Source organism: Chenopodium quinoa, unplaced genomic scaffold (genome assembly GCF_001683475.1).
Source record: "Chenopodium quinoa cultivar QQ74 unplaced genomic scaffold, ASM168347v1, whole genome shotgun sequence".
NCBI classification, from domain to species: Eukaryota; Viridiplantae; Streptophyta; class Magnoliopsida; order Caryophyllales; family Amaranthaceae; genus Chenopodium; species Chenopodium quinoa.
The window spans coordinates 48,311-62,989 of record NW_018744704.1 but is presented as its reverse complement, the minus strand read 5'-3'; the positions used below and the strand labels follow the sequence as shown (position 1 = coordinate 62,989).

The window sequence follows — 14,679 nt, the reverse complement described above, 5'->3', positions numbered from 1 at the left end:
TATGACTAAGGAATAATCAAGTGATTACAAACTATAAACAATAACTAATAATGATAATAATGATTTGATTATTATTATCCTTTATAATTTCACTATAGAGAATGCTAGTACATAGCTAACATTCTTGCCAACTTCAATTAAAAAAGAAAGTGCTAGAAAAATCAAAAGGTCCACAGATAGGTTTATTAAAAAGAGGTAAGTTTAAACAACCATTAGTAATCGAAAGACAACAATATTAATAGAATGTTCAAAAACATTAGCAGTAGCCAAATGGTACACCAAAACATGACTAAAACTTAATGCAGATCAACAACAGTATTGAACTGATTTATTTCAACGTGAATGCCATCAGATGCAGCAGAATTTCCAATAGCAGGACTTTTTTCACTGTCCTCACCAATTGATTTCGCATTCTTTTTAATTTCAGGAGTAAGGTTGATACATTTAGCTAGGAAGTTGATTGAACGTCTAAATGTTAAAACGAAGGCGACAAAGCAGAGTCCACATACCAAAATAGCTAACCATAAACTCTTTTTGGCAGTAACCACAAACACGCCCATTGTAAAAGTAAGCAGAGTGAGGTAAAAGGATGCACGAAGCAGATGTATACAGAGATCTAATACAACGAGGGAGCCGTGCATCTTGCCAATACCCATCACCCAAAGTAATAAGAATAGGCAAAGCATCGAGCAGCACATTGCAATTGTGTTGGTTATCACGAAAATTATGAAAGCTGGCTTTCTCAGAAGAACTGGGGAACCGTCATCGCCATCGAATCCACCTGGTACCTGAAACGCTGCTGCGAAAGTTATGGTTGCCAATAGGGCAGCAACCACAGATAGAGCATTGGCAGACTCTTTCATTTCTGTCTTGCGTATACCATATGAGCTTCTAGCTAAGGACACTGCCTTGGGTACCTTTTTCCGAATTTTTGTAATAATCTGTTGCATTCCATGAAAGGGGTCAATCACAAACATCATACCAAGTAGCATGCACGTTGCATATTACTCCGTTCCCTCAGTATTTATTTAAGTAAAAGTTTTTTAATTTCTCAGATATTTATGAAAAATAATTGAATTTATTAAATAAATATGTAAGTGGAGTATGGGAATAATGAAAAAAAAAATTAGAAAGAAAACAGTAGTGGGAGTGAAAATATTATAGAACGAAGTAGTGGGACTTTCAATAAGTAGAAAATTATTAAAATATTAAGGGAATTTTCTAAAATAGAAATATTTCAGTTTAAAAAATACGGCTAAAAAGGAAAAACGTTTTACTTGAAAAAATACGGAATAAGTAGCAATTTATACTTTACGATAACCGTTAACACATACCTCGTTTGGGACGTCGTGTGATGCAAGTAGATCCGGAATTGTGTCACCTTTTTTATCCACTAGCGCAAGTTCTCTTTGTTCTTCATCTTTCAAACATTTTTGCGTTAATACAATGGCGGCAATAGAGTTCCCAGTCCTAATAGCGTGATGGAGGGGTGTGCTTCCTTCATAATCTTGCACTAATCTTTGAGTATCTGCTTCAGGGATGTCAAATAACTGATCCCCCGCATTCTTAAAAGTGTTGGCTAAACTCTCGTCGACATCCTCCCCCGTGAAGCGCAGGAGATGCAAAAAAGTTCTGCCTCCTGAATCTCGGAGGTATGCTGATTGAGGGCAATATTCAAGTATAGCTTGTACAACTTGAAAACGACCAGACTTTGCTGCGCTCAACAACGGTGTTAGGCCTTCATCATCTCTTAGATACGCTGCATCCTTGCTTAAGCCCTTCAGCTTTTTCACAAACTTTTTTGCTTCATCCTTTTCTGAGTGGAATAGTACGTACAGTCTCAGTTTACGCAGCTACCAATTTACCAAGAACAAATTCCTAATTTAAATGATGATGTCGCGTGCCATACTAAACTACTAGTGACTATAGTCAATTGCCAATTTCTCTCAAATAATGAAAAAATAATCTATTTTCACATACAGTTGCACAATATAATACTCCGTACTTGGTACTACTGCAATTGAACTCTCCTCTAACACTTGCACAATTTTTGTGATGCATTTCATTTATACTGAAACTAAATGAATATATTACCTCCGGTTATTATTATGTGTAACTTTGGGTTATTATATGTAAGACATAAAATATTCCAAAGTTAACGGAGGTAATATATCAAGAACGAATAATAACTAGGTACGAGTAAGAATTACCAATAGAAAAGCCATATTTGGCAAAAGCATGGAGTGGAGTCTCGCCCAAGTCATCGACACGATGAGCGGCCTCCTCATCACATTCAAGCAAATCCAAAGCACCGTCCAAATTGTCAGCTTGTAAAGCCTCGTGAATTGGAAAACTGCCCTTGTTATTCTTAACCGCCCATGGGGCAACATGAAAAGCTTTCTCGCTTTCGTCTAGCTGTTTTAGAAACTTCTTGGATGCGTCTACGAGTAATTTCATTGGCACACCAGTCTTCCACTTTGCAGCAAGGTGAAGAGGCGTGTCTCCGTTATTATCCTGTCGCATGCTCAGAATTGGCCACTTGCTTAAAGCAGTCGTAACAAATGCCGTTGCTTTATCATTCCCATTTGCATGTCTAAGAACTACATGAATTATATTGCTTCCTCCCGGTGTTCGACGGCAAAACCACTCGTCGTCTCTCGGGGGCCTTTTTCCTACATCTCCCAATTCCCCCTTTTTTGCTGCTATGTAGAGTTCGTCATCCATCATTTCTTTTATCAATTCTCTCTCTTTTACACGACTTCTGTTCACCAACGGTTGCAGCTCCTTCTACGCAACAGAAGGAAAAAAAAATTGTAGCAGCATAAACAATAATGATTACTTATGATTATAATTCTAACGTTGTTCCGGAAACAATCAAGCCCATAACTATATTATAAACATTTACGTAATTATTTACATGAATAATAAGTCCCTGTAAAAAATAGATTCTCCTTTTCCATATTGGTTAATGTATACATAAATATCTTTGATTATGTATCAATATTTTTTGAGTATTTGAAAAGTAGATTCAAACGTAATTAATAAGACGTCATATGAATATGTTTTTTCTTATCGCTAAATCTTTAAACAATGTCATTTTTTTTAATTAATACACTTAATTTAAAACATGTTAGTTAAAAAGAAATGAAGGAAATACTTCATATTAAAAGAATTATCATCTTAAACTCACATTATGAGTGTGTTTGGTAACAGTGTATTTTTAGATTGGAAACGGATATAATTAAACTATTACCATTACTAAGTGTTTGGTTAGAAGGTTTAGGTTTCAACCTATTCGTTACCTCTTTAAAACCTAAGGTAACAATTACCCTTACCCTACTCAAACAAAAAACCTAAGAGATTCATTTCCATGGTTAAACCAAATTAATGAAAAGGTAAGTGCTAAATGATTTATTTCCTCCCTCTTATTTATTTTCATTCAACTCCAATTCTAATATTCATACTAAACACCCCTATATTATTATGAAAATCGTGGAAATTTTATTTTATTAGTAGGCTAATTAATTAAGTGATGATCCTTTTGTTGATTGATTCACCAATAAATAAATATATATATATATATATATATATATATATATATATATATATATATATTAAAAGCAAATCTCAAATGACACATGTCATTATGTGATTAAAAATTTTCCAACCTATTCTTTCTTCCACTTTTTTCTTTTTATTTTATAATAATATATATATTGTTATTAAATCTTGATTTAAAAAGAAAATGTTACTCAATCTAGATATATCTTATAGATAACCAATAACAAATTATATATATATATATATATATATATATATATATATATATATATATATGTATATGTATATATATATTCACACACACGCAAAAAAGCAGAGAAGTTTAAGACATATACATACACATAAAGAGAAAGAAAAAGTAAAAGTAAACTGTACCATAGAAGGAATATGGACTCGTGATGCGACTAGATCAAATATGGTGAGACCGTCATTGTTGACAAAGTTTAATTCCCTTCGGTTATCTGATAGGAGACACATTTCCATGAGAAATTTTGATTTAATAAAATTGTCATTACTAATAGCGAAATGTAAGGGCGTGTTCCCATCTTCATCTTGAGCAATTCGAAGAGCATCAACTTCACGAATTTTCAAAAATAGTCTTCCAAACCGGCATTATATCTTTCAAGTCATCAACAAGGTCTGCAGCCTGAGCCCCCATGTGGTGCAGAATTGTTCTCCCTTTGTAATCTGGAATCCCAACCGATTGAGGGTATTGTTTAATAAGAAACCTAGCCATCCCAAGTCGGCCGCATTTCACTGCCCTTAAAACAGGAGTATAGCCCTCAAAATCCCGCATGTATACAAGAGATTTTGTCAGCTCAGAAAATTTTCCTAGGAAACCCTTGAGTGAAACATTATTATGCTCCCTTTGTTCTCCCCCTTTGTTGGTTAAATTTTCTGTAGATTCAAATACCAAGGTTAGTGAAAGACATAGGCCGTATTTAGTGAAAAGTTGAAAGCTAAAAAGCAGAAGCTGATTTTGTTACCTTATTTTGATTAGCTGGTTGTATTAACTAATTTGACTATCTAATTGATTGTATTAAATGATTTGACTAACAATTAGTTGATTGTATAAAGTGTATGATAAATACTTGATTGTTTATACTTGTTTGAGTATGTAAAATGACCAATAAGCTAATTATGGGTTAGGCAGTTGTCTAGTTGAGATAAGGGTTTTAAATTAAATGGTATATAAGTGAATTTTACCTTAAGAAATTGAATAAACTAATAAAAAAGCTTCTAAAATAAAGGAGCTTAATGAAAAAGAGTTTAGTTAATGGAATAAGCTCTTTGAATAAGCTCTCCACCAAATACTATATATTAGGAGTGTTTGGTGGAAAAAAAAAACACATACATAGATAAAAAAAAATGCAATAAGTTAGTCGAATTAGTTAATATAATCAGCTAGTCAAAACCAGCTATCACAATTAATAGATTAAGTCACACCCCTAAGCTTTGCTGGAAACTCCATAGCTCTAACACTATCTTTGCCAAGCTAATTAATAAGGTAAAATCCATTACTTTGGTTTTTTTTTTTTTCGGTGGTGTTAAAATAATTTTTTTTCATGGTGTTAAATATCAATTTTGGTTTTTAATGGTGTTAAAAACTAAAATTCCCTTTTTAAAATAAGCACGTGATGAGTCAACGCCAGGGTCAACTATCGGAATCCGACCATAAGGGCCCGTTGCACAACATAAGTGTCTTATAAAATAAATTTTCACCACTTTTTATCATAAAATGACTTTTTTTACGAGAAAGTGAACATATAATAAGTCTATTTCTAATAAATTTTTTCTTTTTTAATAAATCATGTGACTACCACGTGATGGTCAATGCCGGTCTCCGATGTTAACTTGCCTGAAGATTGGACCAGGTCCTACCTCACAACCCTAGACCATCCCTTATAAGGTCGGTTTTTGCAACCTTATTGCTAAGAGTCTTTTTTCACAAAAGAGAGCACATAAAATGTCTTATCTGACAAATTATATATGTATCCTGAATCTAAACCTGATGAGATTTATAACTATTTCATGTCAGGGCCTTAAATCAAGAGGCATAAAGGGCAAGGGTGCTCTGGACAAGAAGGGAGAATTAAGGCAAGCAAATTCTAAGGAGAAGAAAGCTGTGTTGGGTCTTCCACAACTGTCAACAGGTTTGGCTACTAGATAAGATGTTCTAGCTAAGTTCTTTCGTATATGATCCTGATGAAAACTGTTACTCTTTTGGTGAAACTTAATCAGTCTTCTATGAATGACCCTAATTATTTTGTCCTAAGGGTGTTAAAAACTTACCCGATCCGATAAGTTAACCTGAAACCGGACTGTTTTCAAACAAGCTGGACCCCAGAAGTTTTTATCCGAATTCGATTTGGAGTCAACCCGAAATTAACTCAAAACCAACTTCACCCGGTAATATATGATCCAAACCCAACTTGAAATCAACTCATACTTAATCCGAAACCAGTAAGACCAAATAATTCAAGATCCAAATTCGATCTAACCCGAATAAAAAACTATCCGAAACCATTTAGACCCGAAAAAATACCTCTTTTTATCCGACCTTATTTTACCGGACCTATATTACCTGACTTGAAACTTCCATGAACCTATTAAACCCGACTCGAAATTACTCTTGGTCTAATAAAACCCTACTCATTATTAACTTAACCCAAAAATTTCCATGACCATATATAATTGAAATTGAGTTGCCAATGAATTGATGATGATAAATAGTTGTAAAGATGATAAATAGCTGCAAAACGGTAAGAAAAAAGACATTTTACAATGACGTGATAATCACCTGATAATGCAATAAGTAATCATTTTCTTTAATAAATTGAGATGTTTATCTTACACCAATTCTGACATCAATCCAACATAAAACTTAAATGAAACCCAAAAATGATATAGAGTATATATGAATTGAAATCTACAGTAACATATGATGATATAGCTGAAACCAAAATGACTCGAACTTAGATTGACCTGAATTTGAATTACACGACCCAAAAATCAAAACTAAAATAATTCTAACAGAGGATGAGCTAATAATTGAAGAACATGGCTCAAGTTTTTTAACCGAAACTGAACTGATTTGAACCGAGATCTAATCGAATCCAAAATGACCTGATCGTGAGTTTAATAAATCTGTTTTGACCCAAATAAACCAGATAAAATCAGGATCTAACACATTTGAACTCGATTTGACTCAACCTGAATTTGACTTGACCCAAATTCGATTTGTACCCGGCCATATTCGGATCCAACTTTGATTTGAATCTAATTAAGCTCAACCTAATTTGATTTGGTCTATTAGGTTAAAATTACCCGTCATTATCCGACCCAAATACCCTAACCCGTCGTGAGTTAACCCAAAATCCATCTGAATACCCGATTTGACACCTCTATTTTGTCCCCTATGATAATGGGTGAAAGGCTGTGTAATACTTTTAACTATGAGCTTGGATGTTTATAAACCTATGTTAAGTTGATCTAGTTCTATTATTTAACCAAAAATATATATATTCAGTCAACGGGATTTGAAGCAGTAGGGACCTTTTCTCTTGTTGTATGCACTCCATTATTCAGCCATGCTGCATAGCTGTCAGTTTCTAACTTAAATCGGTAAAATTGGTTGTTTCGAACCGATCGGAAAGGGCAAACCGTTAAGAACCCGATTTTGAAAACCGAAAACCGATCTGATTCGATTTTTTTAATCCGAAATTGAACCGACCCGATTTTTGCTAAACTATTAGTGACCCGTACCCGTTATCAAGCTGAACCATTATAACCCGAACCAAGAATAACCCGATCTGATTGGTTTGAACCCGATAATATTCAACCCGTTTTAAATTGAAACCGTTTAAACCTGCCAAAAACCCGATAATCCCGAACCGCTCTAACCCGTAACATGTTGTATTCGAACCGTTTACAACCCGTAACCTGTTTAACCCGAACCATTTCAACCTGTAAACCGTTGTATCCAAAGCGTTAACTACCTGCAACCCGTTTCGCCCGACCATTTCAACTCATAACCTGTTGTATCCGAATTAATAACAACACGCAACCCGTTTAACCCGAACCATTTCAACCTGTAACCCGTTGTATCTGAACCGTTGACAACCCGCAACCCATGTAACCCGAACCATTTCAACCCGTAACTCGTTGTACCCGAACCGTTAACAACCTAAAATCCGTTTAACCCGAACCATTTAAATTCGTAACCTATTGTACTTGTCGTTAACAACCCTTAATCTATTTAACCCGAACCATATCAACCCTTAACATGTATCCAAATTATTAATAACCCACAACCTGTTTAATCTGAAGAATTTCAAAATGTAACATTTCAAAACTTCAAACCTATTGTTTACAACTTTACAAGCCATAATCTGTATACGTTTATAGATTTTAGACTTCTTCTTTTTTTTAAGAAAATTAACAAAGGCAATAATAGCTTTTATATATACTTGTTAAATTTGATGAAATATCATCTCACTACGTCAAAATGTGTTATTACCACAATCAGAAATTTGATAATGAAGTCTTCAGCATATTGTAAAAAATGAACTTGTAAAGAAAGAGCAATATTATTTATGTCGTTATACATCACAAATCACAATACCTATAGTTTAAGGAGATATAATAACACAAGATGCTTAAATCTTTGGTTAATCACAATCGTTGTTGGAATTATCTTAATTACATAATAATCTTATCTAAAATTATAATAAAATTAAATATATTAATGAGGTCCAATATATGAGATATAAATTAAGTTAAACTAGTAGTTGACATAGACATAGTACCTGAATTTATAAAAGTGTAATTCGTGATAGCTTTACAGTTATGTGTGCATGTAAATGCACTCAACTCAACATGAAATTTAATTTTCCAACTTCATAATTCAATAAATTGGAAATAAAAACTGCTGGGTACTATTAAATTTTCTACAAAATCAGTTTCATACAAGCAAAAGCATCTTTTATTGTGCATTAATTATAAATTTAATTATGTCATAAGCATTCTTAATTTCTTATTATTTATAAATCAGATAGTATAAATTTATAAATTAACTTACTTTATTTTTTATATCATATGGTATTAATTTAAATTTTTAACCTCCTTCTCATTATTAATTTATTATTATATATTATTACTCTATATTAATTTATTATTAGATTCATTATGCGTTCAACTGAGTAATTTCAAATTCGGAGCGTTTCTGTGTAACATGCAACATCGTGTGACCACTTCTAAAATAACAAAATAAGCCCTACAACATTGCCGGAGTAACCGAATAACCCTTATAATACTGACTGAGTAATTCCTATAATATTAATGAAGTAACCTCTTACTCTTATCATCATTACTTATTAGTCTTATGTTGTACTCCGTGTTATTTACCTATTTTGTAGTCATGTTTTTATTTTAATTTCAAAATTAATAAGCTTGTTATAACCAATTAAGTAAAGTAACTACTAGTCTACTATAATTAGTAACTTGCTAATTAAAACAAGATTTAAATATAACCGGTAACTATTACTCTAAGTCTATAACTTTGTAGCGTGTTTATAATCTAACCAATTACAACTCAACTCGTTTAAATATATTATTCAACTCATTTCAACCCACTATTCGATCAACTCGAATTGTTTAAGTCTTGACTCAATTATGATTCGATTAATTAGTGTATGACTTGATATATAAGCCCAACATCTTTATGACCCAACTCGATTATGCCTAAGTCATCCGACTCGTTTTAATCCACTATACGATCAATCCAACTTGTACATGACCCTTATTAATTATGAGTTTTTGACCAAACTCGTTCAAACTTCCTACCCAATTAGCCTAGCTTGTTTATGATCCAACCAATTACAATCTACTTGTTTTAGAGTGTTTAGTTGATCAACCCAATTGTTTAAGTCTTGACTTGATTTTGATCCAATTTGATTTCGTGTATAACCTGATAAACCCAACCTCTTTATGATCGACTTAACCCGTTTTCAGTTCAACCCAATCGATAATGACCCGACCCCGATAAAGAACCGATCCGATTAAGACCCGACCCGAGTACAAACCACAAAAAAAAAAAAAAAAAAAAAAAAAAAAAAAAACCAAACTGAACTGACCAGATAATTTTCGAAAACCAACCCGAACCAACCCGTTTGCAAAATTGAACCTATTATAACCCGAAACCGATTTACTCAACCCAAAACCAAACCGTTTATCCGAATTGGCATCCCTAAATATAATACTACTTCTATATATTACATTATATTGTATTTTAAGACATGGAATAAAATTAATTTATAGTCGGGTCTTGTGCGGACGCAGTTGCATATGTTGCACCATTCATGGTCGGGTCAGGTTTGTGCATGTCAAAAAATTTCTGATTAAGATTGTGTTCTATTCACCTAATTTTTAATCACTAAAACACTAATCAGAACTTGTTTGAATTTTTAAAACTTATTTTAGTTAAATGTAAATGGAACTTTGGCAATCCTTGTCAACCCTTTTCGTAACTTATTTCTTTTAAATATAATGTAAACTTATTTGAACAAATAAGACATGTAGTAAGTGAAGCTAATAAGTTCAAATAAGGTCAACATACTAGGGAATAATTCAAGCTAAGGCATAACTTCACTTTTGAGAAAGAGATTGTAAAAGGGAGAGTGATGTATCTCTTATTGTATCATCCATGAAAGCAATTAATAAGGAAACTGTCCCTTGTCTCGTGGAGTAGGTTAGTAGTGAGCCATGAACAATATATTTGTTATACATATTCATTACTTTTATTTCTCATATTAATTTTTGAAAAAAAACTAGTTTTATTAATCTAAATTATGGTCGTTTTCTTTTTATTATAAATTCCCATTATTACACATTCGGATTTTAATTTCACCAAATGCCACTAAGCTTTTTAAAAATTCACCAAATGCTCCACAAGTTTCAAAATTTTATCAAATATCACTCAACTTCCATACAAATTAGACCTGGCAAATGGGTCATTCGAGTCGGGTATGAGTCGGGTCATTTCGAGTCGGGTCAAGTTCGGGTTAAAAAGTTATCGGGTCAAGTTCGGGTCGGGTCATTTCAGGTTTCGGGTTAAGTTCGGGTCAACTGATAATTGGGTCGTGTCGGGTATCGGGTCAACACTTCGGGTCGAGTTCGGGTCAGGAATCGTTTTTTACTCAAGTGGCCTAGAAGATTTTGTATTCCAAGAATCTCAAAATATGTAAAATACTTACACTGTTACACATTACAAATTAATAAATAAAAAATTAAGTTAGTTTGATTGCGGTTATTTTCTATTTTAGTTTGCTCAGGTCAAATCGTTAGCTTAAATAGATTCTGGTCATTTTAGGTATAAAGTAATTTTAGTTCGGGTCACTTTGGGTTTCGAGTCTATTTGGATCAACTAATTCAAGTTAAAGGTCGGGTCGCTTTGAGTATCGGGTCAACTTCGGGTCAGGAAAACTTCGGTCTCGGGTCACTTCGGGACCCACAGCTATAGGACGAATACCACTACCAGGATTGACAAGAGGTGTGAGAGAAGCACTAGCAATATACTCTCCTAGCACTACTAGAAAACAGGCCATTTCTAACGGAAAAATTCTGTCAGAATCACCCTGAATTTCGTCGGAAAACCCGATTCCGACAGAAATTCCGTCGAAAACGGTTGTCGGCAACCCTTTTGTAGGAAAAACGACCTTTTTCGACGGAAATTTCGTCGGAAACACTTTTCCAGTGAAAGTTCCGTCATAACTTTTTTGTCGGAAGAGGATTTCCGGCACCAGAAAAATCAGTCAGAAATTTCCAACGGATACTGTTCCGCCAGAAAATTTTCGTCAGAAAATGCTTTAAAAAAACAAAAAAAAAACGCCTCCCACCACCTCCACCACCAGCCCACACCACCAGCTACCAGCCCACACCAGCCACCTTAACCTACCAGTCACACCAACCTTAACCAGAACCCACCCACCAAACCCACCTAACCTGAACCCACCACTTTAACCCACCTAGATACCACCCAAAACTACCCGAAACCACCCCAAAATACCCAAAACCACCCACATCTAGAACAAACGGCCACCTACAACCACCACCCAGACCCACGCCACCAAACCCACGAAACCACCAAAACCCTAACTAAACCTAACCCACGCCACCAAACCCAACGAGACCACCCAGAAACCACGAAACCACCCAAAAATTCACACATTGCCACCCACCACCAGCCCACACATCACACACAATAACTCAAAAACCCAAAAAATTTTAAAAAACAAAGAAAAAAAACTTAGAAAAGCGAAAAATTATAACATAAAACATACCTTGAATTGAAATGGGCTTCGAATTTCACCACGAAAATGGTTTTACAAGGCCAAATTCGGCCATGAAAAGTCTAGATCTAGGCTTTTAATGGACGAATTTGGCCTAAAAAACCTTTAAAATAATCAAAATAAAATATTGTGGGCTTATATAGGTTGCGCAGTGGTGGTGGTGGTGTTGGTTGCGCATCGGCGGTGGGTTTTGTTGTTGGTTTGAGAAGGATAAGGAGAAGAGAGGAGAACTCAGAAAAAGAAGAGAAATGACGAGGAGAAGAGATATGAAGGAAGGAGAAGGATAAGAGAGAAAAAGAGAGGGCAGAGGAGAGAAGGAGGGCGGAGGAGAGAGAAGGAGGGAGGAGAGAGAAGGAAAGAGGAGAGGAGTTTACAGAGAAAGAGAAGAGGAAAGAGGAGAAGAGAGGGAAAGAGGAGAGGAGAGAGAAAGAGAATAGAGAAGAGGAGAGGAGAGAGAAAATAGAAATGAAAGGGGAAGGGGTAGTTCCATTTTTTTTAGGGTTTGAATTTTATTTTTATTTTTTTTTTAAAAAAGCCATAATTTCGTCGAAAAGGCAGTAAATTCTGTCAGAAAATCCGTCGGAAACTAATTATTTTTCGACGGAAAATCCGTCAGAAACTAAGTATTTTTTATGGATATAAATTCCGTGAAATTTCCGACGGAAAATCAAAATTCGTCGAAAATTTCTGACGGATTTTCGTGTTCGTCAGATGACATCCGTCGGAAATTGACCTTTTCTAGTAGTGTAGTTCCATAGGACATCTTCCAGCTAGAAAGAGATTAACCACCTCAGAATAGAGTCAACTAACTCATTTGAGACAACCACAGCAGCACCACTCAAGCAATTCATAAGGTGCTAAGCACGTAAACTGTCCCTGCCACATGATGTGCCACGTGGAAAACTCTTAATTCGATCCAAAACAATAGCAGAAGTAGTAACGAGATGAAGGCCATCAACAGGTATATCAGGAAAGGATGGAGCTGGAGAAATAGGGTGTTTAGATTGTAAATCAGCAAGAGTAGCGTCATTATAAGGAGCAACGCCTGAAGAAGAAAGAACCCGGACTGCAGCAGTGTAATGGCAGTCACAAATCTTCTTACGACATTGCTTGATATTACGCTCCTCCAAATAAAGGTCCTCATCACCAACCACTGATAAAGTAGGAGAATCCTCTGCCAAAGTATCCCTCACAAGCTGCAAATTACCACCTGGTGCACTCCAAGAACAAATAGCACCAGAAATACTCTCTTCCTGATGCCGACGTTTTACCGAAGACCTAGACTCAGAGCTGCTCCGCGGGCGAAAGGTTTTAAGGGTACAAAGAGGTAACACCAACAAAGAGACCCAACTAGAAATGTCATCAGGCCTAGAGATTACCTTATCAAGGACACCTTTTAGAACCCGAGAAAATCCCAAACGACACTTGGGAGGTATAGACTTCACAGTACGAAACCCCTTAGAGAACAAACAATCAAGAAGAGCCACATCAAAACCACAATGTTGATCTTACACCAAACCACCTATGCGCCCAAGCTGAGCCAAAGAAGAGGGAGCTTGCGGCTTGGAGAAACCATGAAGCACAAAACGAACAATACCATCTCCTTCATCCGGGGGTGACACAACCTCACTCGGACTATGACGACACTTAGTAGACGCGTGAAATTCGCCTAACTGATTACCCAACACCTGATCAGACCTTACACCGGAGATGTAGCCGGAAATAGACGCGGAACTGCACCAAATCAGCCCAAAACTACACCAAATCCAGCCCGAAACTACACCAAAAAGACGAGGAAATTGCACCAAAAAACCGAGAACCCGCACCTGACCAGAACGCAGTGACCTGATCGTCGGATAGCGCCGGAAAAGGAACGTGGAAACCTACCCTACCCTGCCCTAATCGCCCCTAAACAAGAGTTCCTTTGGAGTTCTTTTATTATAATTATAATTATTATTATTATTACATTCCCCCCAAACTTGGTTCATCAAGTTAGTACATATATTAGTAACCGTATATATGTTAGAGTGAAATTTAAAATATATAAATCCATTTTCTAGTAACAGAGATCATGATTCATGAAATTAGTTATAAATAAAATGGATAATTTAGCAATAATAAGTTATTAGCAATCGAAATAATCATTTAGAGAAAGTTGTCATACATGAGAAATGATTTGGGAATTTTTCCCCGCCACGTGGACCAATCATGTGTTGCCATGTGTCCTCCACGTGGACCAATCGGAGTCTGCCACGTGTCAGCTCGTAGAGGTCCAAAGTAGACCTATCAGGCCACGACACGTGGAAGACAGAAAGACCTGTCAGAAAAGCAGCCTGCAAACGGCCCAACTTCCCAGGCAAGCCCAGTCAGTCCTAGGTTTCCCAGAAACCTAGTATTGGGCACAGTGTCCCAAACTATAAATAAGGTGTTTCCTCCAAGGGAACACCTATTCAGAAATTTCTAAACACATTCAGGGAGCTTCATATCACATATGATAGGCGCTCTCACCTACTCTGACTCTCAAAGTAGAGAACTTGTCAGTTACCTGACATCCCAGACTAAGCAATCATACATTGCAGATCCTCTCTTGAAACCCAAGGGAGACTCTTTACTTTCCGCATTTAACTCCTCAAACACGTTCTAACTTGACCGTTGGAGGCAGAGCTCCCATCAACCGGAGTCTCCGTTATTTTGCAGGTACAGGCGTCCGGAAGTCAGTCTTGGATTTGTAACTCTCCCGCAGGACATCAAAAAACCCCGAAACATTTGG

The 14,679-nt window shown here is 35.7% G+C and overlaps 1 protein-coding gene across 1 annotated transcript; it reads right to left on the bottom strand.

Moving 5' to 3' along the window:
- Positions 1 to 296: 296 nt before the first annotated feature.
- On the bottom strand, positions 297 to 11,165 carry LOC110702837 (ankyrin repeat-containing protein NPR4-like). Its single transcript, XM_021880580.1, has 5 exons — positions 11,045 to 11,165; positions 4,169 to 4,458; positions 2,211 to 2,787; positions 1,335 to 1,816; positions 297 to 941 (listed from the first exon to the last, which is right to left on the bottom strand). Exons 1-5 carry the CDS (start codon positions 11,163 to 11,165, stop codon positions 297 to 299), a joined length of 2,115 nt encoding a protein of 704 aa, XP_021736272.1.
- Between the last annotated feature and the right edge of the window lie 3,514 nt (positions 11,166 to 14,679).